General features: G+C 33.7%; 3 protein-coding genes and 1 long non-coding RNA gene across 7 annotated transcripts; all 4 read left to right on the top strand.

Moving 5' to 3' along the window:
- The first annotated feature begins 1,028 nt into the window (after window positions 1–1,028).
- Window positions 1,029–2,760, top strand: LOC135125626 (zinc finger Y-chromosomal protein 1-like). The gene is made up of 2 exons (XM_064051270.1): window positions 1,029–1,155; window positions 1,221–2,760. Exon 2 carries the CDS (start codon window positions 1,231–1,233, stop codon window positions 2,542–2,544), a length of 1,314 nt encoding a protein of 437 aa, XP_063907340.1. The 5' UTR covers window positions 1,029–1,155; window positions 1,221–1,230; the 3' UTR covers window positions 2,545–2,760.
- Window positions 2,761–7,176: 4,416 nt separating this feature from the next.
- LOC135125625 (zinc finger Y-chromosomal protein-like) lies at window positions 7,177–9,096 on the top strand. Of its 2 annotated transcripts, none has more exons than XM_064051268.1 (3): window positions 7,177–7,255; window positions 7,309–7,514; window positions 7,582–9,096. In XM_064051268.1, the coding sequence occupies exon 3, from the start codon at window positions 7,592–7,594 to the stop codon at window positions 8,552–8,554; it is 963 nt and encodes a 320-aa protein (XP_063907338.1). In that variant the 5' UTR covers window positions 7,177–7,255; window positions 7,309–7,514; window positions 7,582–7,591; the 3' UTR covers window positions 8,555–9,096. The 2 variants fall into 2 exon arrangements, with proteins under 2 accessions (XP_063907338.1, XP_063907339.1); XM_064051269.1 differs by having other exon boundaries at window positions 7,569–9,096.
- Window positions 9,097–10,147: 1,051 nt separating this feature from the next.
- On the top strand, window positions 10,148–11,321 carry LOC135125624 (uncharacterized). 2 transcript variants are annotated; one of them, XR_010279922.1, is made up of 3 exons: window positions 10,148–10,318; window positions 10,862–11,096; window positions 11,154–11,321. It is a non-coding gene; the product is annotated as an uncharacterized LOC135125624 (long non-coding RNA). The 2 variants fall into 2 exon arrangements; XR_010279923.1 differs by having other exon boundaries at window positions 10,148–10,335.
- Window positions 11,322–23,419: 12,098 nt separating this feature from the next.
- Window positions 23,420–25,087, top strand: LOC135125623 (zinc finger protein 91-like). 2 transcript variants are annotated; one of them, XM_064051265.1, is made up of 2 exons: window positions 23,420–23,508; window positions 23,572–25,087. In XM_064051265.1, the coding sequence occupies exon 2, from the start codon at window positions 23,582–23,584 to the stop codon at window positions 24,896–24,898; it is 1,317 nt and encodes a 438-aa protein (XP_063907335.1). In that variant the 5' UTR covers window positions 23,420–23,508; window positions 23,572–23,581; the 3' UTR covers window positions 24,899–25,087. The 2 variants fall into 2 exon arrangements, with proteins under 2 accessions (XP_063907335.1, XP_063907337.1); XM_064051267.1 differs by having other exon boundaries at window positions 23,425–23,512.
- Window positions 25,088–25,577: the final 490 nt, after the last annotated feature.

The following is a 25,577-nucleotide window of genomic DNA, read 5'->3' as shown; positions in this document are numbered from 1 at the left end:
CTCTCGACTCACACGCAGTGTATGCTCACTTGTATGAAAGAACGCCTTCCCGCCTTTTTTCAAAAAAAAACACACACACACACACAACGTAGGTTCCATTTTCTTAGACGATCACAGCCAAGGCCAAATTTTAAATTTTTGAATTTTTTCACGGGCCTTTCAAACTTTTCAAGTGTCAATTTAAGGCGGGAAATTTGGGTTATCACAATATCCTTACCGATTTTTAAACAATACTTTGAATATCTGTGTCTAATCCTGTTATCAGATTCATTTCGTTGCTTATTTCGATGATGAATCCAAATTGAGAAATAAATTTTTAAAATAAAATTGAATATGGTGATTATGTAATGGACCCTAATTCAAGATATTGTTACGAAATACACCCATACCCGGTACGACGCCAATGGAAGTCTGGATGGATATTCGCAAAAGACCTCGATCGCAGAAGTATGGGTTTAATAAATGCCACCTTCGGGAACGAGGATCATTATTCAGCCAGTTGAGTCAAGAGAGTCCAGTGAAGTTGCGCCGGAATTATTTTATACATAACCGCTGCGGTAGTCGTGTAAATTCGAGTTATTAAGAAATAAATTGTAGAGCTTAACCCACGCCGATTTTAATCACCCGTTCATCGTAACAATATGATCGTTTAATTCACAAAATATGCATACTGGAAAGCACGGCATCTATTTTTAATCTCCTTTTGTCCTCAAGAATGATAAAATCATTGCTGCATAAAACGGAATATTTGGACGGGTAGAATTTTTCTCGTTTCGTTCTATTATCCACTTTTGTTTCAAACTTGCATCAGCAGGAAAACTAACAAATTCCAGACAATATTAATTAAATCTTAAATTAAACCATGATACACTTAAATACATTTATTTAAGCTTTCTCGTTGTACATTTTGTGTCCTAAGATATTTACACCAGTGATATTTTTGCTCCGAATGGGTATTGTGTGTTGTCTAAACATGTTCATTATGAATCACAACACTTTAGACCGGCAGATAGCGGGCAGTGCGGGCACAGAAACTGGTTCAATGCGTCCCTGGGGTCTTTTGGGGTCACTTTGGTTAACCTAAAAAGTGAATTTCTTGCGTCATCCACATTTTGGTGATTTTTGCATTTTTGTGTTAATAGTGCTGGTTACTAGGTACGTGAGAAAATTTTCTCATCATTTTGGTGGAATAAAAACGGTAACGGGGTAATTAATTTTAGGCGAACTAAAATGTCATCTGGGCAAGGCTCCAAAGCTATTTCATATCCGACTTTTAACTGTGAAAGGGCCACTATTGAAAATTACAGCTGTAAATATTGCAACTTCCAAACAGAACTGACAATTCCTTTCAAACAGCACCAAGTACAGTTTCATTGTGATAAAAAGATCTACAGAGATTTATTGTTAAATGGAGAACATGGCAAAAAATACACTTGTGAAAAGTGTAACTTCAAAACAAAGTTTTTTATGATATGGTGTGAACATGCTGCACAATGTGTAGGAAAAAACAAATGTGATGAATGTGGAGTAGTTTTTAGGGAGGAACGGTCTTTAAAAGCACATAGAATTTCCAAACATCATAGCACTGATGAATTAGATTGGCTCCCCTGCTCCCTGTGTCCATATCAAACTAAAAATAAAGTACTTTTGAAAAGACACATGGCTGCAATCCATCTCAGTGCAGCAGATATTAAATGGTATGAATGCACAAAATGTACATTCAAATCTAAACGCCAGGAACGTTTAGAACAACACACAATTACCCAACATTTGAATGAACAAGATATTCAATGGCATCAATGCATAAAGTGTCCATATAAAACTGAACATGAGTCTTCGTTAAAACTTCATATAAATTTGGAACATACAGATCAACAGAGCAGTGAACGGTGTGAAAGTCAAAAGTGTCCAAATGAAGCTCAAAACAAAACACATTTAAAAAGTCACTCAAGTAAACACCATTTAGATGAACATAACATTAAACGGTTCCAATGTAAAAAATGTCCATTCAAAACTAAACACAAATATTCTTTAAAACTTCATACAAATGCGAAGCATACAGATGAGGAGAGTATTAAGTGGTATGAATGTGACAAGTGCTCATATAAAGCTAAAAACAAATCATATTTAAACCGTCACATAATTAATCACCATTTAAATGAACAAGACATTAAATGGCATAAATGTCAAAAATGTTCATACAAAGCTAAAACAAAGTTTCGTTTAAAAGAACACATAAATATTCGACATTTGGAAGAAAAGGATATTAAATGGTATGAATGCAAAATGTGTACATTTGAAACTAAGCATCCTCGAAGTTTACGTAAGCACATGAGTATACGTCATGTAGATAGACAAGATATTAAATGGTATGAATGTAAAGAATGTCCTTACAAAGGTAAACGAAATTGGGATTTAAAACGGCATACAAAGTTGCATCATTCGAGTGAACAGCGGGAGATCAAATGGTATGAATGCAAATTATGTCCGTTCAAAAGTAAATGGGAATGCGCCTTAAGGAAGCACGTCAAGACCCAGCATTAGAACGGAGATGGAATTTTAAATGAGTTGTTTCAAACCAGTAACTCACCTTTTAATTTTCAAAGCTATGTATTAATATGTTAAGACTACAAAAGCTTTCACTTTTACTATACAAGAATTTACTATTCTTATGGTAGATAAGTACCAGTCTTTTTAGATATCACATTTCGTTACAATATTAATATTATTATTAATGGTCTATTATCTGTATTATCATTTCTTGGTGCTAATAAATGAAGAAAAAATGACTAAAAATGTATTTAGTATTTAAGGCTTAAATTTGTAGTGTCCGGGTTCTCCTGGTTTGAATTAAAATTTCGCGCGAAGAGAAAAAAAAAACAACGCTGCGAAGCCGCATTGGAATTGGAATAATTTGAATTTGAAAAATAAATAAGAATGTGGCCTGTAGTATTTTTTGTTTTTTTAATTTTTCAAAAGTTTTTTTGCAAAATTTTTTGAAATTCCGGACACCACAATGAGTTCATCAAAATTACATCCATAAAACAAAACATGTACATACTAAATAAACACAACAGGCACATTGGTCAAAATTAAAATAAATAAAAATAACAAATGTTCAAATTTAGACTATAAAAAAACAATTAGGCTGTAGGAAAGTGGTTAGGCTATCTGAAAATTACATATAAATATAAAACAAAATATAAGCATAAAGTACCACTCCATTTCGACCCCACGATGATATTAATTTAAGTGATGCTAATTTTCAGGGTTTTTTCTCTAAATTAGATCAACGTTTAAGATTAAGACTGATTTAAATGCCATAAACGAACTATTTAAAATTTTTATTCATGCTACAAGAAGACATGGTATACTAAGCCAGTGGATGAATTTACGTCTGCTTTGCACACCAGCCACGTGACGTCACATCGCCTTTAGTTGGTTTGGTAGTTAGAGAAAAGAGTCTTTGTTTAGCGAAAATTAATCGTAACGATTGCGACGCCACAGTTTCCCCAACCAGCGTAACTAATGATTGGTGTTTTCTAAGCGGAAATATGCGAATTTTCAACCGACGTCAACACGTTGCGTAAATTTGTTTCATTGTTTGTGAAATCACAGTTCATGTTAGGATTTTAATCGTTAACTGGTTCAAACACAATTTAACCCTCATAAGATTGTTTAGCTAAAGCACTTGCTAGAAGATTTTATGAGATTCACTTAGTCAGGACTCGTCCGTTGTTTATCGAGTTATGAATAAGGTTTCTGGATGCTTATACTTAAGTGTTATATTATAACACTTCTTAATTCTTCACACAAGATTATTAATAGTTCATTTACGGCAGTTAAATTAACCTAACGTCCCAGTCTGGGAAAAGGACCGTGAAAGTGCGGTAGACTTCATAATAGCATGCACTGAGGGGATTAAAATTTTTCCTCTTAGGCAGTTATCATCGTTATCATCATTACATCATCGAGACGTATTTCTCTCAACGCTGGATGCATTTTGTGTTTATTTATCACGTGTTTGTTTGGGATAAGCTGGGGACAGCCCACGATATAAACTCTCAAAGCTAATTATTTTAAGTAACCAGTCTCTTGGATAAAGTCCGGCGTAATTTAACATCCATGTAAATTCTTTGTTTAAATCGTTGATAAAGTATGGCAAATATTAATGCAATTTTGTTACCTTTGTAATTTTTTCACCGCATGCAATTTTTCTCCATCTCACAATTTTAGCCTCAGTAATTTTCTTTGTTGTATAATTTAAATTGAATGTAAATTTTCATGCTCTGCATTTCCTAATTTCACGTAATTTTTTATTTGTACAAGTTTTAGTTCACACCAGATCTTTATGTTTTTATAAATCTTTGCTAGTTATATCTACCACATAAATATCTTGTTGATTAATGTTTCCACCATATAAATTGTCTGATGTCCAATCTTATTCTCAGATGAGAATTCTTTGCTGTTTAAAATTTTACGAGAGTGTATGGCGAATTTAAAAGTTGTTTATTGCTCTTAAGAAACTTTAACACTTGTTCGGTTTGTTGTTTAATGTCAGAGTTATAGAAATTGAACATTTAAATGGAATTGAGGTAATTAACACGGAAACACGTGGCGGAAGCGGAGTGCGCCGTTCCTCGTTAATCTGGCAGTCGCGAAAAATGCAGGCCTTGAATAGGAGAATCACCGTCGTGGTGGGAAAACAACCACAACCAGGAGCCCCAAACTCCGCTCGTGCTTCAACGCCCCCCTGTGGGTAATTCTGCTGTGTCCTAGAATGAAATTGATATACATAGTTCGATTGCCAGTTACTTTAATTCAGATTTTTCTTTGTTTTTATTCAATTTGTGATATTCAAATATGTGCATTGATTCAGAACGTTTAATTTGATTTCATTTAAAGTTAGGCAACTTTTTTTTGTAGCTGAGCATTAAGAAGTGTCTTCAACCGGTACAACTTAGTCAAGCCAACCTTGGAGTCTACCAGTTGTATCTGAACGCATTCCGCCACAAAAAAAAACGCATAACGTGGGTTCCATTATGTTAAACGGTCACAACCAAGGCCAAATTTTTGAATTTTTCGCAGACTTTCAATTTTTTTTCACATGTCAATTTAAGGCGGGATGTTTAGGTTATCACAATATCATTCTTAAAATTTAAAATATACGCCTGCACTCGGTCCTTAGCGGACGGCGCGACGCCCCTCCCCATAAATGGATTGGGAGAGGTTCGATTAATCCTTGGCCCCTCCTAAGCTGTGATATGACACCCCTAGATTTCTTTTTGTGGTGCACAGTGGAAGTAATGGTCTACAATATTCCAATAAATACTGTCGACCATTTAGAAGAAAAAATTACAGGAGCAATAAGATCCATTACGCCCGAGACATTAATGCGTGTTAAGACATCCTTCTGGAATACACATGTGAAAGAAACATGGGTCAACACTTTGAACATTTATTGTATTAGGAAAAAATAAAACGTGTTTTTATCTTTCAATCTGAAGTTTTTGTCAAAACTTTTGACAAGTATTAAGATTACTATGTTTAATGCTCCAATTGTAATTATAATAATACAGGTGTTCTTGAAAGGTACGTACAACAAAACTGATAGTTATTCGCGAAATCTAAGAAGTCTGAAAAACTTATTTTGTGTTATCAAAATTATAAAAGGAAAATTAACCCTTATCCAACCTTTTTAGACGTTACTGAAGGATAAATAAGTAGAAGTAATTTCACTATGAAAGGGTACAGGGGCGGGGCTTAAGTTGCGCGACTTGTAGCCGGGCCATCAGTGGCGTAACATCGATGCATTGAGAAGGGAGGCTCGGCTGAGTTATACTTCTTTCAAAAACAATTAAAAAAAGAGCAATTTCTACAAAAGAATACAGACAACCATTTCATAAAAATATATTAATTTGTTTGTTAAAAAAAAATAGACTTACGTAACAATAAATTATGATAATCTTTCACACAAAATTTGGTATTTTTAATTATTAAACGAGTTTATAATGTGAGGGATTATAGCATGAGTAAAAAATTTCACGAACCCCTCATTATAAACCAGTATCACATACTATTTTATAGTCGACTAGTCTTAAATCAACAGTTAAATCTTTAGATAAAAACAGGGTTAAAATTCTGAGAATAAGCAACCTATGACTATAATTATATGGTTTTTAATTTTCTGGCACAATTTACCGATACCGTAAAGTCTGATTATTATAAGGCTTAACGTTTTCTGTCTTTAACGTCGAAGTAATAATCACAGTTCATATTCTAGCATAATTGTCGTTTATAACTAGAGCTTCGACTGTACCGTAATTTAACAGTTATTATTGCTCATACATCAAATACAGCACTAACAATTGTTTAAATTCTTTTTCTATAATGTCAACGCTAATAAAATAGAAAAGTGATATTTGTATTAACCGCAATAATATTTTAATATTTCAAAATCGAAATATTCATCGCCGCTGCCACTGCTTGCACGATATTTGTAAGGCCAAACCAAAACAATGTTCTGCGCACTCCCACCACCTGTACCCTTTCGTGTTGAAAGCTACTCTAAAATTAATTTATTTTAGTAAATCCTAGCAACTGTAACAATAAAACTTTTGTCAAGACTAAATATTGCTATAGAAACGAAAGATGATCTTTTTGTCTGAGGCGTACAACGAATTTGGACATAAATTTTAATAATTTTTATCTCTAAAAGGAGAACACTTTTACGTGAACTTTTTTTTACTTTTAGCACACATACACACGCTGTATAGGGGCGTACAAGATAGTGGTGAAAATGTATTTTGGGTTGCGTTTCAAATTTATTCAGGCTCTTTATTACTCGTGAACTTAAGATCATATAGCATTTTAATTATATGATCTAAGCTCGTTACTGATTTTTAAACAATATCAACTTGGAATACTTATGTCTAATCCTGTTATCAAATTCATTTCGTTGCTTATTTCGATAATGAATCGAAATTGTGAAATAAATTTTTAAAATAAGGTACCTAATATAGTTGAATATGGTGATTATTTAATGGATCCTGATTCAAGATAGGATCGTTTAATTCACAAAATATACTGGAAAGCACGGCATCTATTTTTAGTCTCCTTTTGTCTTCAAGAATGATAAAATCACTGTTGCATAAAACGAAATATTTGGAGGGGTAGAATTTTTCTCGTTTGATTCTATTATCCACTTTTGCTTCAAACTTGCATCAGCAGGAAAACTAACAAATTCCAGACAATAGTAATTAAATCTTAATGATGATACAGTTAAATACATTTATTTACGCTTTTTAGTTATATATTTTGTGTCCTAAGATATTTACAAAATAGATGGAGTGCTACTGAGGCTCAGCGTTATATTTTTGCTCCGAATGGGTATTGTGTGTTGCCTAATCATGTTTACAATCTAATATGCACTTTGGTTAACCTAAAAAGTGAATTACTTACGTGATCCACATTTTGGTAATTTTGGCATTTTTATGTTAATTAATAGTTCGTAGGTAAGTGAGAAAATATTCTCATCATTTTAGTGGAATAATAAAATGGTAACGAAGTAATTAATTTTAGGCGAACTAAAATGTCACCGGGGCAAGGCTCCAAAGCGATTAAATATCCGACTTTTAACTGTGAAAGGGCTATTGTTGAAAATTACTTCTGTAAACATTGCAACTTCCAAACAGGACTGACAATTCCTTTCAAACAGCACCAACTACAGTTCCATTGTGATAAAAGGATATATAGAGACTTATTGTTAAATGGGGAACATGGCAAAAGATACACTTGTGAAAAGTGTAACTTCAAAACAAAGTTTTTAATGAAATGGTCTGAACATGCTACAAAATGTGTAGGAAAAAACAAATGCAAAGAGTGTGGAATAGTTTTTAGGTACCAAGAGTCTTTAAAAGCACATAAAATTTCCAAACATCTTAACTCTGATGAAACACATGGGTATCCCTGCTCCCTGTGTCCATTTCGAGCTAAACAAAAACTACTCTTAAAAAGACACATGAATGGACACCGTCTCAATACACATTTAAAAGGTCAGTCGAAGAGACAACATTTAGATAAGAGTGATCAGTGGTATAAGTGTGAGAAGTGCCCATATAAAGCTAAAGGCAAATCATGTGTAAAACTTCACACCATTAATCACCATTTAAGTGAGCAAGAGATTAAATGGTATAAATGTCAAAAATGTTCATACAAAGGAATAACAAGTACTCGTTTAAAAGAACACATAAAGGTGCAGCATTTGGAACAACAGGAAATTAAATGGTATGAATGCAAAATGTGTACATTTAAAACTAAGTATCCTGGAAATTTACGTAAGCATAAAAGTACACAACATTCAGATGCACAGGATATTAAATGGCATGAGTGTAAAGAATGTCCTTACAAAGGCAAACGAAAGTCGGATATAAAACGACATACACTTGTCCATCATTTGACTGAAGAGGAGATAAAATGGTATGCATGCCCATTGTGTCAATACAAAAGTAAATGGAACCACTGCCTAAGGAACCACATCAATAACCGGCATTAGAATAGAGATGGAATTTTAAACGCGTATGATAACACTACAAAACCTTTCAGATTTAGTATACAAGACTTCAGTATTGTTATTGAAGATGAAGATAAGTACCATCGGGAACACGGAAAACTGGGCAGAGGTGTCACACAATTGTCAAAATTTCTAAACCAGGCCTTTGCTGTTCATAACCACGCTTTTAATGTTTGGCGTATTTCTCATTTTGACACTGACAAAGTCGAAGTTTTATTAAATTTGTTTCAATTATATTAACATGCAGCTACTGCTCGAGATTTGTTAAAAATTGATACAGCTGGCATGTAGAACCAATTGATATATTTCAAAGTTAATTTGACAGTTTTTTCAAAAATATCAATCACATTGACACTAAAGGTGCATTTACATTGACATTTTTTGAAATGACAAGAACAGACTGCCCAGAATTCCATGTCTCTCACGGTACCAATCCTTTTACACTTGACATTTGGTTACCATCATTATTATTGATGTATTACCTGTATTACTTCTTATTATTGCTAATAAAGGAATAAAAAATGTCCCCGGAAATGTGTTTAATGTTAAGGCTTTAAGGCATAGGTTCGTAGTGTCTCGGTACATCCAGTTTGAATTAAAATTTTGTGCTGAGAAAAAAAATATCGTGAAATAATTTGAATTTGGAAAATATAAGTTAGTAACAGGCAATCACCTATGTTCTGGAGCGTGTAGGGAAGTATAATGTCGGTGAACTACCGGGCCACAGATTACGGATACCAGATAGTTCACTCAGCTGTCGGCACTTTGAAGTCGGTGTCCCGAGATTTCAAGCGGTATTCACGCTACTACGCACGCTCTACCAAAATTGGTTCGCAAGCTTTGAATTTAAAAACGCGGCGGTCAGAGAAAAATTACAGCGATGATGCAAGGGATGAGGTTCTAAGTGAAGAAAAAACGAACAAAATACTTATTTGCCTTACACAAAATGATTTATGTTTATTACAAATGCTTAACATTTCACAATTTCCTCTGAAAAGAATTGCGGACACATGCATCGGCATTAAAAAATTTTAGAGCATAAAAAACACGTACTCTCGAATATAGTGCTAACAAGAAAGTGGTGTTAAAATTTTTGCATGGTGAATAAACGTAACCTCTTTAACTATACGGCTTAAAGGGTTACCGAAAGTTAGAAGAATTGGAGGGAATAGTTAATGAAATTTGCTGCGCTTGCCTTTCTAAACTTTGTTGTTACAGTTTTCTAATCTACTCGTCTTTATAGTGATCTTCGATTTTTGGTGGTTATTTAAGACTGAAACGAGTTTAAAGGAAAAGAAGGGAAAATGTTTTATTCTCTTATTCATTTACAAAATCAGGCATTATAGACAAGGTATATTTACTAAACGATACTATAATACAGTTTAATGCAGGTAGGTATTTATTTAACTAATTTTCTGATTATTTTAAAACTTTTAAAAAATTCCTTCGTAACCAAAAAACGTAGAAATTAATCCTTGTAATGTTATTTATTCCCTGAATTATTAGCTAAACTTTTATTCTTATATCTGCTACATTGTAAATATTATTTTGCGTGTTCATCTGTCGAACCAGTTTCAAAGAGATTTAAAAGTGCTGAACCAATTTTAGTGTCATGCGCACGGAAAATTTGCGGACAGTTACGCCCACAAGTGAACCATCTGGTATCCGTAATCTGTGACCGGGCTGAAATGTAGATCAAAAATAGACGGTTTTAAGAAGGCTCTCTTGGTCACTTCTTGTTTTGTTGTGAGTGTAAATATAGGGTCAGTATTATAATAACGGGACCCGTGACCAAATTTCAATGCAACACATAAGATATAAACATATCTAATATGTAACTCTTTTTATGTTTTATTTTTCTAAAATGTACAAACATAGTTACTTAGTAGTCCAGCCTAGTAGTCAATTTTGACTTTCACAATAATTCTATTTGTCAATTTTGAGCTCCGATGAGTTTTTAGTCTTCGCGATAAGATGAGGGTTAAATACACGAATGATGAAAAGGTTGCCATAATCTTGATTTTTAGAGAATGCGGAAAAAATGCTGTTGCAGAAGATATCCCGATAGGCGACATCCATCCGACCAAATCTTTAAATGTTTAGAAAAAACGTTAAGACAAAATTCATTTTATAGTGTTTAACGTTATTATAGGCCGATATTAAGGCGAGGCGTATAAATATTATCCGAGACTGTTTTTCGTCATACCTAAAACTAGTTAGTTAAAAAAATACTCATAAAAAATACTAATTCAAAAAACTAATCAGGTAGTCTTAACTTTTTATCCATAGTAACTGCTGCTGCAAGTTAAGATTTATTGCCTCTGAAGACAAGTGTCAGGTATGAAAAGGAATAACAGGAATTCACAATATGGCGTAAAAAGACAGACGTTGAGGGGATTAGCGACGATATTTTGCTCTGCTACGCGACGCAATTGAGCAAAAATTTTTCTCCAAACAACTTATGGATAAAAATTTTCATGTTAAAGACTTACTTGAAATTACATGAAAGTATCGACATTTCTGGGCTAGTATTTGTCATTTTTAGTTACGTTTGATTACTCAAAAGTTACGTTTGTTACAGATATGGAAAACTTTTTATGTTCCTGAAACGCAAATCTGAATTTTATAAACCAAAAAAGGCAACAATCCTAATAAATGAGCAAGTCATCAGATTTCTTCTGGAAGCACCTGATGACTACTTTTTGCTGGAGAAGGTTATCTTAGTGCTGTATTAATTTGTAATTTATTGAAAAACGTGATGGAATAAATCTGATTAAAAATAATTATATTGTTTGTGGTGACCGAATTTAAATCAAAGTTTTCGCGCTGGAATTAATTAACAGCGGCGCGCAATCACATTTGAATAATTTGAATTTGAAAGAGAAAAAAAAATCAATCACCAAAAAGGAAATCGTTAAACATAGGCAACCTGGTGCACGGAAACGCTTGCTTGATAGTCGGACGATTTAGCGCTAGGGGTTTTTAGTTGGAGGGTTGGTGGTTAGATAAAAGGGCAGCATGGCGTAGCGTCAGTCTGAATGTGCTTGTGTGAGTGTAACCACGTGGCAAGAGCTAGTTTAAATTAGTTGGTTTGGTAGTTAATAAAATGGGAGGAAGGCTTTGTTTAACGACAATCAATCGTAACTTTCATAATGACACAGTTGCGGCCTTTTAAGCGGAAAAAAGGCGGACTTCACCGCGAAACACGTGCTGTAAATTTGTTTTATTGTTTGAAAATTCATCAATCAAGATAGTTTTTCTTAATCGTCAGCTAGTGCAAACACAGTTTAACAATCAGAATTATTTAAATAAACCACGTGCTAGAAGAATTCATGAAATTCACTTAGTCAGGAAAACACCTTGTTGTTTAATTACGAATAGGTTTCTGGATGCATATACGTAAGTGTTACATCATAACACTTCTTAATTCTTAACACAAGATTGCTAATAGTTCATTTACGGCAGTAAAACAAGTTCATTATACAGCAAACTGACGCGGGGGGGGGGTTAAGTAATCTCTTCCCTTAGGCGGCTGTCATCGTTATCATGATTACATCACCGAGACGCTTTTTCCTCGCAACGATTTAAAATTTACATCACCGAGACGCTTTTTGCCTCGGAGCGATAATTCGATATTTTTGTGTTTGTTTATTATATGTTTTGTTGGGGTAACCAGTTCGCGGTATTTTAAACTCTCAAAGTAAATTGTTTTTGAAGTAACCAATCACTTCGATCATGATATAATTTGACATAATGTAAACTCTTTGTTTGAATCGTTGATAAAGTGTGGCAAATATCAATCTCCTGTAAATTTTGTTAACTTTGCAATTTTTCACCTCATACAATATTTCTCTAATCTCACAATTTTAACTTCAGTTATTTTCTTTGTTGTATAATTTTAATTGAACGTAAATTTCATACTCTGCAGTTTTAACCTCACATAATATTTTATTTTGTGATAACCCAAACTTCCCGCCTTTAATTGACCTTGAAAAAGTTTGAAAGGTCCGCGAAAAATTCAAAATTCAAAATTTGTCGTTGGCTGTGATCGTCTAACACTTGGGAACCTACGTTGTGTTTTTTTTTTTAAAGTGGCGGGAAGACGTTCTTTCATACAAATGCATACACTGCATGTGATTCGAGAGCGCAAGAAATAATAAACAAAATTGTATTGGAGGGGGAGCACGGCACCCCCTCGCAGGAGGAAAGAAGCTACGAAGATTTACTCCTCAGCGCAAAAACCCTCTTGTTATTATTCACGGACATATTACATTTCAAACATCTTAAGATATATGAAAAAAGGACACTCGCGAATTGACAGACATACACATATGAAAAACGAACAAACGCAACATCCTATACATCTGTTTGGAATCAATGGAAATATTTGAATATCAAAAATTTAATAAAAACAAAGCAAAATCCGACTTAAGTAACCGGATGCAAATACACAAGTTATTACGGGCGTGTGGCGGCAGATATTTAAAGATACGGCAGTTAACAGGAGCACAACAAGAGTACCCCTGGGCATTCTAGCATAAGCGGAGTTTGGGGCTACCGGTCTAGGGCTGTTCTCCCCCCACGACGGTGATTCTATCTATCACAACGCCTACCCGAACGCATATCTCCATTACGAACGTGCCCTGCGAAACTAGGCCTCTACGATCGCAGATCCGTAGTTGGGTCTTGGCTAGCACGAAGCCGACAGCGTTACAACACCGGCGATCGCCCCCTGACTCTATACAAACCTGTGGACTTGTACAGGTGACATGATAAATCTCGCCAGCCCGACTAGGAACCGCACTTCGCTTCTGCCACGTTTTCTGTGTTATTTAAGCTCAATTCCATTTTTAAATATTCAATTCGGTGAATTTACAAACAAAGAAACAAATTTACAGCACGTGTTTCGCGTTGAACGGAAGTCCGCAAATTTTCGATTAAAAGGATGCAAGGATTAAGCCCGGGGGCTAGGGACACCTGAGTGACGTTGGCTACGATTGATTGTCACACAATGTTCCATTTCTTATAATAAACCCTACCGTTCTTAGAGAGCTCTTAACCATTTGTTTGATATGTGGGACGAAAGACAAAATAGAATCAATTATGACTCCTAAATCTCTGTATGCATTACACTTTTGTAACAGTACACCATTGATATTATAATAAAAGTTAATTTTATCTATGTTTCTCGTACAACTCATGATTTTGCATTTGTCTTTATTAATTTCTAGTTTATACAACTCAAAGTAATAAAATTATCTAAATTGCCCTGCAGCTTTAAGCAACCATTATTAGATCTTATGATGTTAACCATCTTTAAGTCTTCTGCGTATATGAAACATTTGCAGTTAAGATGTTTTACAACATCATTGAAGAAAATTACAAACAGCAAAGGACCCAAGTTAGAGCCTTGAACAATCCCACTATTTACAATAAACTCAAAAGACTTAAATCCACCATACTCGACAAACTGCCTTCTTCCCATAATCATTGATTTTATAAGAAATTGAACATTTAAAATGGAACTCAGGTCAAATAACACAGAAAACGTGGCAGAAGCGAGGTTCGGTTCTTAGTCGAGCTGGCGAGATTTATCGTGTCACCTGTGCAAGTCCATAGGTTTGGATAGATTCAGAGGCGGCCGCCGATGTTATTATTATTATTATTATTATTATTAATATTATTATTAAGTGAATATTCTACAGGGTGAGACCCCAATTATAGAATATTTTATAGTCTAACCAAAGTATCCTAAAGTTTACTGTAATCAAAACCACGTACTTCTCTAAGCGATGATGAAAAGAGATCTACTTCACGATGGAACACATTACCGATTCTGCACATGGTAAACATCGGTGAAAACTTAGCAATATCCGTTCTTGGGACTGGCAAATAAAACAGATCATAATAACGGGACAGGACACTGCGCGAACTCACATTAAATGTAATTTGTGATAATGGGACAATCTACACCATTATGAAGAAGTTTAAATAGAAAAACCATGTAAAATCTTTTACACGTATTCAAAAAGCTGGTAAAATTATATCTATTTAATAAATCCTGCTGAGGTATACCAATTGGAGGATACACTCCGTCTTCCCGATAAGACAAATACTTCAAAAATTTGCGGATGATACGTTCCAAATTAGTGACATAAATGTTATGATGGGGGCACCAGATTAAACATGCATAATATAATTTGCTTTCCAAAAAGGATTTAAAAAGTCGTATGATGGTGTGAGCATTTTGAAAATCTCTAGCATTTCTTATTATAAAACCCATCGTTTTCATGCAATCAGAGATAAGTTTATTAATGTGGCTTGCAAATGACAATTTGGGATCAAAAATAACACCAAGGTCAGAAATTGTTTCCGGTCTGCTCAATATAATTGCATCTAACGCATAGTTAAAAAAAATTATCTTCTTTTTCAAAGAATATGACATCGCACGACACTTGTCTTTATTTAAAACTAGCTTATTCAAATCACACCATGTTGTAATTTTATTCAGATTTAACTGGAGTTTAATGCAGTCTTCTACTGTAGCAATTTTGTTAAATATTTTAACATCGTCTGCATAAAGAGAATAGCTTACATTCAAGCCAGCAGTTACGTCATCAATAAACAGTAAGAAAAGAAGAGGGCCCAGAACAGAACCCTGCGGCACACCTGATGTAACATTTATACAGCCAGAATTATGTCCAAAACAATGAACATATTGTTTCCTATTTTACAGATACGAGGCAAACAAGTGAATCAAATTAGGTGTAAAACCACGCGAATATAACTTTTTAATCAAAACACCATGGTCCAGCCTATCAAAAGCCCGACTGAAATCAAGATATATAACATCAGTTTGTAACTCGTTGTCAATGGAATTTGCAATAAAACCTGTGATATCAAAAAGATTTGTAGTCGTAGACCGACCTTGGATGAACCCATGTTGATGCTGTGAAATGGAATGTGATAATGTTGATGTTGTAACGTTCTAGGCTTCGTGCTAGCCTAGATCCACCTACGGGTCTGGCGACCGTAATGCCCTAGTTTCGCACAGCATGATCGTAATGGAGGTGCGTGCGGGTAGGCTTTGCGATAGATAGAATCACCGTCGTGGGGGGAGAACAGCCCCAGACCGGTAGCCCCAAACTCCGCTTATGCTAGAACGCCCCAGGGGTACTTTTCTTGTGCTCCTGTTAACTGCCGTAACTTTAAAATCTGCCGCCACACGCCCGTAATAACTTGTGTATTTGCATCCAGTTACTTAATTCAGATTTTGTTTTGTTTTTATTAAATTTGTGATATTCAAATATTTGCAATGATTCCAAACAGATGTATAGGATTTTGTGTTTGTTCGTTTTCATATGTATATGTCTGTCAATTCGCGAGTGTTTTTCTTTTTCATATATCTTAAGGTGTTTGAAATGTAATATATCTGTGAATATAGCCCTAGGGGGTTTTGGAGATGAAGAACGATGGCGATTGGTCCCTGCTGAACGGCCAGAAGGGCACGGCCGAGTCACTCTCGCTTTTCGCTTCTTTTCCTCTTTTTGTCTATTATTCCTTGCGCTCTCGACTCACACGCAGTGTATGCACTTGTATGAAAGAACGTCTTCCCATCACTTAAAAAAAAAACAAACACATACAACCTAGGTTCCCATTTGTTAAACGATCACAGCCAAGGCCAAATTTTGAATTTTTAATTTTTCGCAGGCCTTTCAAACTTTTTCAGGTTCAATTAAAGGCGGGAAGTTTGGGTTATCACACAATCGAAAATGAAAACCACTTACGTGAAAGGATAATAGTGTCATGCCGATCTGTTAGATAGGGTTCGTAGAAATTTTGAACGTAAGATAGGACTTTGTGAAGTTAGTGGAGGCAGGCATTTTGAACATTTGTTATAAATTCGTTTTTGTTGTAATCTGATCCATTAATAAATTGAGGATTAATTTTTTCAATTTTGTGATTATTTGGCATTGACAGTGTGTCATTTTTTTCTGTGATTGCTATGATTGCTTATTAAAAAATAACACTAGTTTACAAGGTTTTATATCCAAAGAGAAAAATAGTTGAATCTAAAGGATTTGGGTTCGAGAAATTCAAATCTGAAAGCAGAAAAAATCCATCACGTCAGGTTTTTGAGATATTTATATAAACATACCCCGTATTTCTTTTCTTTTATACAACTCTTGTAACTTTTTTATTTTTAAATATATATGAACATATAGTTCTTGGAGCAAATTTGTATCATTTTAAAAGATCATTTACGTAAATAAGTAACATGAGTGTCAATTTTTCAAGCTACTAGATTGTCATCAATATTTTATTTAAAATTTTTCAAGTACTGTTTTTAGAATAATTGGTTGCTTTTGATTTTTCTACGGGATGTGATAATAAAAATGTGAGGTTGGCTTCACAAAGATCTTTTACAATGATACAAATTTGCTCAAAGAAATACAGGTTTATCTTTAAGAATAAAGAAGTTACAGGGGTTGTATCAAATAAAAGTAACACCCAGTATATATTATAAACATTATGACTGAAAATTACAAATGATTAACACTAGCGTTTGTTTTATTCACAGTACTGTCAATTTCCGTTATAATAGACCAACAGTAACACATTTTCGTCCCAAAAACCTTGATACCTTCTTTTTAAGCATATTTGAACAGGTCTTCCGGCTTTAGGTACTATAATTTTACTACAAACGTAACAAAACTGATTTGCACTTACTTTGCACGATCTCGAAAACATTTTTTATGCGACAATGGTGCATTAACATAAATCAGTCTAACACTAACGTGAAGGTAAAAGCAAAGTTCATTATTTTGGATTTATGAAAAAACCTGACGTGATACAGATTATCCTTTTTTGGATTTGTTGTCAGTAAGTAATTTGGAAGCAAAAAATATTTTTTTTTATTTTTGGATATGAAAAAAAGTTTAAATTTGTAAACTAGTGTAATTAAATTGGAGGACGTCGTCTCTGGGATGTATAATGGGTTGCGTATGCAAAAATTGTCAGGCGTGAACAGATAAAATGAACAAGCACAGTAAATAGGCACTTAAAATGTTTTCTGTGCCATAATTAAGAAAGCTGAATTTGCTTGATTGTATTTCAGAAGCGATGGAAGTTCTGTTTAAAACTGTGGTTTAAATAACTAAATGAAAAACACTGATCGTTTAAATTTTTCCGAAACATTACTCCATTTTGAGTCGTTGTATGATGTGTTGTATAAGTTTGACATGTTGGCACTTTTTTCATTTTGGTTAACCTAAAAAGTGAACTTGACATTTTTGTATTAATAGTTTTTAGAATAACTTCTAATACAACAGTAAGTGAGAAAAATTTCACATAAATTTAGTGGACGAATAAAATTGTAACGACTATTTAATTGTAGGCAAACTAAAATGTCTACTGTGAACGACTCCAGAGCGTTTTCACGCGCGACTTTTAATTGTGAAAGGGCCACTATTGAAAATTACTACTGCAAATATTGCAACTTCCATACGGCAATGATAATTCTTATCAAACAGCACTTAGAAGAGTCTCACAGCGATAAAAGGAGCCACAGAGATTTACTGTTAATTGCAGAACATGGCTTCAAAACATACACTTGTGAAAAGTGTAACTTCGAAACAAATTTTTTCATGAGGTGGGGTGAACATCGTACACAATGTGTAGGAAAGAAAGAAATGGAAACAAATAGTCGGATTTACAAATGCAATGAATGTGAGTACACATACAAAAGCAGGGGGGCTTTAAGAACACATAAAATTTCAAAACATCTTAGCGATGATGAAATACATTGGTACCTCTGCGCCCAGTGCCCATATAAAGCTAAACACAAAATACTTTTAAAATACCACATAGATACACGCCATGAGAACAAAAGAAGGGCTATTAAATGGTATCAATGCAAAAAATGTAGATACAGGTCTAAACGATCAGATTGTTTAGAACAACACACAATTACCCAACACTTGGTTAAACAAGATATTGAATGGCATCAATGTGGAAAGTGTCCATATAAAACAAAATACAGTTCATATTTAAAAAGTCACTCAAGTACACATAAAGCAGATGCACGTAACATTAAATGGCATCAATGCAAAAAATGTTCATTCACAACTAAACATCAATATTCTTTAAATATTCATATAAGTACACAGCACTTAGATGAGGAGAATATTAAATGGTATAAATGTGAAAAGTGTCCTTATAAAGCTAAATACAAATCAAGTATACAACGTCACACAATTAATAAACATTTAAATGAACAAGACATTAAATGGTATGAATGTCAAAAATGTCCATACAAATCTAAAACCAGTTCTCGTTTAAAAGAACACATAAATGTTCGTCATTCGGAAGAACAGGATATTAAATGGTACGAATGCAAAATGTGTACATATGAAACTAAGAGCCGTCAATATTTACGTAGACACATAAAACAACATCATATAGATGAACAGGATATTAAATGGTACGATTGTGAAACGTGTACATTTAAAACTAAGCACCGTCAGCATTTACGTAGACACATGAAAATACACAATTTAGATGAAAAGGAAAAGGAAATTAAATGGTACGACTGCAAAGAATGCCCATACAAATTCAAACAAAAGAATGATTTAAAACGACATATAATTTCAAAACATTTGAGTGAACAGGATATTAAATGGTACGAATGCAAAATGTGTCCATACAAATGTAAACAGAAAACTTACCTAAGGAAGCACATCAATAGCCGGCATTCGGACGACGATGGAATTTTAAATGTGTTGTTTCAAAACTAGCAACTCCACATTTAATATACAAAGCTGTGTATTACTTGTGCAAAAGAAAAATAATATGAAAGTGCGAAACTTTTGGAGTTAGTATACAAAAATTATGTAGGGGTATCCCAGTATAAGAGCGGACAAATCGGTAAATTCTTCTATTCCAACACTACTCTATTTCTCCAACAACACAACCGCTTTCTGACCACTGCACCACCAGCAAGCAAGAAGAAAGTAATGTAAGAAGTTCTGGTAAACTAGCGCTCACTTTTGTTTATATAAATTGCTTAGCCGCTAAATTCTAACAACTAGTATCTATGTTTATCCTCACCACCATTATATTCCTATTCCTATATATTTAAGGTACATTTTGTTACATTATTACTATCATCATTATTGATCTATTACCTACATTGCTTTTGTTGCTAATAAAAAAAAGAAGAAACATTTGTTTAGTTGTTAAAGCTGTGATAACCCAAACATCCCGCCTTAAATTGACGTGTGAAAAAAAAATGAGAGCCCGCAAAAAATTTAAAAATTCAAAATTTGGGCTTGGCTGTGATCGTCTAACAAATTTGAAAAATAGCGGAATGCGTTCAGATGCAAGTGGTGGACCCCAAGTTGGGAAAAGTACCGCTAAATAAAACACAACATTTATGGAGGACACAAAATTCTTTATTTCTCCACTGACAAAAAAAATTGCGTGCGAGGGTGACTCGCGACTTGCCCTCAGACCGTTCCCCTGACTCAATACAAAGCCTGCATCCTTGCTGGCTCGACTAGGATCCGCGCCCTCCGCTTCTGCTACGTGTTTCGGTGTTATTTAACCTCAATTCCATTTTAAATATTCAATTTCTATGACTCTGATATTAACGACAACTGGACAAGTGTTAAAATTTCAAAAACAGAAATAAACAACATTTAAATTCGCCATGCAATCTTGTGAAATTCTGAACAGCAAATAATTATTATGTGAGATTAAAATTGGACATAAAATAATTTTTAAGATGGAAACATTCATCAACAAAATATTACAAAACAAAACTTAGCAAATATTTATGAAAACAAAAGATCTGGTGTGAAATAAACTCGGGCAATTAAAAATATTACGTGAGGTTAAAACTGCAGAGCATGAAAATTTACGTTAAATTAAAATTATACAACAAAGGAAATGACTAAGGTTAAAATTGCGAGCTAGACAAATATTGTATGAGGTGAAAAATTGCAAAGCTAACAAAATTTACATGAGATTAATATTTGTCACACTTTATCAACGATTTCAAATAAAGAGTTTATATATTATGTTAAATTATGTCTTGATCCAAGTGATTGGTTACTTAAAATAATTAACTTTGAGATGTTATCGTGAAGTGGTTACCCCAACAAAACACATAATAAATAAACACAAAAATATCCAGTCATCGTTGCGAGGAAAAAGCGTCTCGGTGATGTAAATTTTAGCTTTGCAAGGAAATGCCTGGGGGATGTAAATTTTAGCGTTGCGAGGAAATGCCTCGATGATGTAATCAATCTTTAACGTTGCGAGGAAATACCTCGGTGATTACCAATCTTGTGTGAAGAATTAAGAACACTTACGTATTAGCATACAGAAACTTCATTCGTAACTTGTAAACAAAGGGTGTTATTCTGACTAAGTGAATTTTATGAAATCTCCTAGTAAATGTCTGTTACCTTGTGTTTGAACCAGTTAACGATTAATATCCTATCCTGATCGGTGAATTAACAAACAATAAAACAAAGTTACAGCACGTGTAGCGTCGGACGAAAATTAGCAATTTTTCCGATTAAAAAAGCCGCAAAAATTAGTTGCGCGTCTTGGGGAAAACTGTGACGTCATCGTTACGATTAATTTTCGTTACACAAAGGCTTTCTCCCTTTTATTAACTAATAACTACCAACTAATTTAACCTAGCTACCTTACAGCGTCTTTTTCACCATGCCGCTCTCTTGTTTACTACTACCGTCCTTTCATAACCACCCTAAAATCTCAAGCAGTCTACATACTATTCAAAGGCGCCAGCGTGCCATGGTTGCCTATGTTTAACGATTTTTTTAATTGAATTTTTTTTCTCAAATTCAAATTATTCAAATGTGATTTCGCGCCTCTGTTAAATAATTTCAGCGAAAATTTGATTCAAATTCGGTCAGCCCAAAGCATAAGTTTGTATTTTAATGTTGTTAAATTGTTGAATACATTATGTCTTTGATTTTTAAAATCTCCATTGTAAGTATGGTAGGAAATTGTTGCAGTAATTTTTTGACACTAGACTACGAAAAAGTAGGTTGCTTAATTAATAGTAATAATAATAATATTACTTTATTACGGAATATTCCCAAAAAAGTTCAACAACTTATCAGTTATACTACTAAACTAGTACTAAATCAAATGATAATAAACTGATTTATTGTTTTTGCTTTTTACATTTTGTTCAATGTCTTATGGTATGTTGAAATTGGTACTTACTTTAGATGAGACCGTGCCCAGAGTTGGCACCGTCCAAATATAGCATGTGTAAATCCAATATTTTACATTTGTATTTAATGCATCGTCATTGTTTAAGTATATTAAGATTAAAATAACAAATTGTAGTGACCAGATTTGAATTAAAATTTCGCGCTGGAGAAAAAACAACGGCGCGAAATCGCATTTGAATAATTTGAATTAAAAAAAAATTCAATCAAGGCAATCGTTAAACATAGGCAACCATGTGCACGTTTAGTTCTTTCTGGTAGCTGGTAGCTCTTCTAGAGATTTTTTTGTTGAGAGTATTGGTAGAAGTGGATTTAGTGGCTAGAGGGGAGAGAGGCGTCACTTTTGGTTTGTTTGTTATGCGTGAAACCACGTGGTGAGTTTGCTAGATACTGTGTAAATTGGAGTAATCCGTAACATGATTAATAAATAAATAAAATAAATAAAAAGGGGGGAGCCTTTGTTTAACGACAATTAATCGTAACGACGACGACGCCGCTACAGCTTCCTCAACACGGGTGGCTAATTCTTGCGGTTTTTCCAAGCTGAAATATGGAATTTTCGACCGACGCCAACACGTGGTGTAAATTTGATTTATTATTGTTTGTAAATTCACAGTTCATGTTCGGATTTTAATCGTTACTGGTTCTAACACAATTTAACACTGATGAGATTGTTCAGATAAAGCACTTGCTAGGAGATTTTATGAGATTCATTTAGCTAGGACTCATCTTTTGTTTATCAAGTTATAAATAATTGTTACATTATAACACTTCTTAATTCCTCACACAAGAATGCTAATAGTTCATTTACGACAGTTAAATTAACCTAACGTTGTCCCACTCTGGAAAAAAACCCTGAAAGTGCGGTAGAATTCATGATATCGTGAACTGAGGGACGGGGGCACTAATATTTTTCTCCCCTTAAGCAGCAATCATCTGTATTCTTGCGACGCGGGAAATTACACCATCGAGACGCAAATTCTCGCAACGCGGGATGCATTTTGTGTTTATTTATCATGTGTTTGTTTGGGATGCGCTGGGGACAGTCCATGGTAGAAACTCTCAAAGCTAATTGTTTTAAGTAAGCAGTCACTTTGATCAAGGCATAATTTAACATCATCTAGATTCTTTGTTTGAATCGTTGATAAAGTGTGGCATAATTTAATATCATGTAAATTCTTTGTTTGAATTGTTGACAGAGTGACATAAATTATGTGTTTCCATTTGATAACGCCAAATTCTGGAAATTTTAAATTTAACCAAAATAAATGCGTGGGGCGCACACGGGATGTGGGGTCGACTATGCGTGAAGGTTTATCCGTAATTCCAGATTTCCGCTACCGTGGACATTTTTTGGTTATCCATGGGGGTTTCTGTACATTTAGTTAGGTAATAGTAATTCATTAATTTCCGGCATAGTAGGTGTGTATACTAGTGCTCAAATAGTGTTATTTTTTCTGAATCACTTCGTGTACACTAGCTTGTTTTGATATATTTTTTTATAAGTGTTATGACTAAATCGTCACTATAAAAAATAACCTTGATTCATTGTATGATGTGTTGTATAAGTTGGCATCAACTGTCACTTTCACTGTAGTTAACCTAAAAAACCGTAACCTCTATCCATATTTTGGCATATTTGTGTTAACAGTTTTTAATAGAGCAGTAAGTAAGAAAAAATTCAGATAATTTTTAATAGTAAGATGGTGACGAAATAATTAATTGTAGGCGAACTGAAATGTCACCTGTGGAAGACTCCAAAGGGTTCTCACGTACGACTTTTAACTGTGAAATGGCCACTATTGAAAATTACTACTGTAAATATTGCAACTTCCACACGGAACTGACAATTCTTTTCAAACAGCACCTAGATGAATGTCACAGCGATAAAACTAATCACAGAGATTTATTAATTGGAGAATATGGCATCAAAACATACACTTGTGAAAAGTGTAACTTCAAAACACATTTTTTTATGAAGTGGCGTCAGCATGGTACACAATGTTTAGCAATGAAAGAAATTCCTCAGATTTACAAATGTGATAAATGTGAGTGCATATATAAAAAAAAATGGTCTCTGAAAGAACATAAAATTTCCAAACATCTTAATGATGATGAAATACTGTGGTACCAGTGCAACCAGTGCCCATACAAAGCTAAACACAAACGACATTTAAAAAAACACATAAACGCACGCCATTTGAATGAAAGAGATATTAAATGGTACGAATGCAAAAAATGTGCATACAAAGCTAAACAATCAACCCAATTAAAGCAGCACACAATTGTCCACCATTCAAATAAACAAGATATTGAATGGCATCATTGTGTAAAGTGTCCATATAAAACTAAACATCAATCTTCATTAACATTTCATATAAATTCACACCATTTGGATCAAGAGAATAATAAATGGTGGGAATGTAAAAAGTGGCCGAATAAAAATAATTACAATTCACATTTGAATAAACGTAATTTAGATGAACATGACATTAAGTGGCTCCAATGTAAAAAGTGTCCATTCAAAACTAAACACCAATATTCTTTAAAAGTTCATATAAACTCGCAGCATTTAGATGATGAGAATATCAAATGGTATAAATGTGAAAAGTGCCCATATAAAGCTAAACACAAATCATGTGTAAAACGTCACATAATTCAGCACCATTTGAATGAACAAGACATTAAATGGTATGAATGTGAAAAATGTTCATACAAAGCTAAAAGAAGCACTCGTTTAAAAGAACACATAAATCTTCATCATTTGGAAGAACATGATATAAAATGGTACAAATGTAAATTGTGCGCATTCGAAACTAAGCATTATAGATCTTTAAGTAGGCACGTACAAACACACCACTTGGATGGACAGGATATTAAATGGTATGAATGTAAAAAATGCCCATATAAAGGCAAACTAAATTCTGATTTAAAAGATCATATAATTGCGCAACATTTGAGTGAACAAGAGATCAAATGGTATGTGTGTAAAATGTGTTCATTCAAAAGTAAATGGAAATCGTGTCTAAAGAGGCACGTCACTGGCCGGCATTAGAGTGGAGACGGAATTTTAAACGTGTTGTTTCCAAACCTTTAACTCTCCATCTAATGCATCTATGTGTTGATGGTACACATTAAATTATCATTAAAAAAATTAATATGATAAGACTGAACATTTTTTTGAATATAGTTTATTCTGATTTTAGATAAGTACCAAATTATTTTATATATGACATTTTGTTTCATTATTACTACTATTATTATTGATATATTATCTGTACTACTTTTTGTTACTAATAAAAGATAAAAAAATGTCGTCGTCCCCTAAAAAACATGATTACCTACTAATATCAAATACCTTACCTTTTCATAAAAATATGTCAGGATTTTCGTCAAATTTCTTGACTTTTTTCCTTTTTGCTTCACGAGCGTAAGCAGCACTCAATTTTTTAATTTCTCAGTTTTTGAATATTTCAGTTTTGGGATTTTTTTAGTTTTTCTTTCATTTTTCAGTTTTAAGATTTTTCAATATTTCTGTTCTTCGACTTTTCCATTTTTGACTTCTGGATTTTTCAATGTGTTGACTTTTTACGTTTTCGATTTTTAAATTTTAGATTTCACAATTTTTGGGTATTTTAATTTTTCAATATTTAAAATTTAAGATTTTTCGATTTTTCATTTCAGCTCTTCCATGTTTCAATTTTTCAAATGTTTCGATTTTTTGACTTCCCGGT

The sequence above is a fragment of the Zophobas morio genome, unplaced genomic scaffold (genome assembly GCF_036711695.1).
Source record: "Zophobas morio isolate AGI-343-1 ecotype UQ-CSIRO unplaced genomic scaffold, CSIRO_AGI_Zmor_V1 ptg000009l, whole genome shotgun sequence".
In the NCBI taxonomy this organism is placed as follows: Eukaryota; Metazoa; Arthropoda; class Insecta; order Coleoptera; family Tenebrionidae; genus Zophobas; species Zophobas morio.
This window is presented reverse-complemented; position numbering and strand designations above follow the sequence as displayed.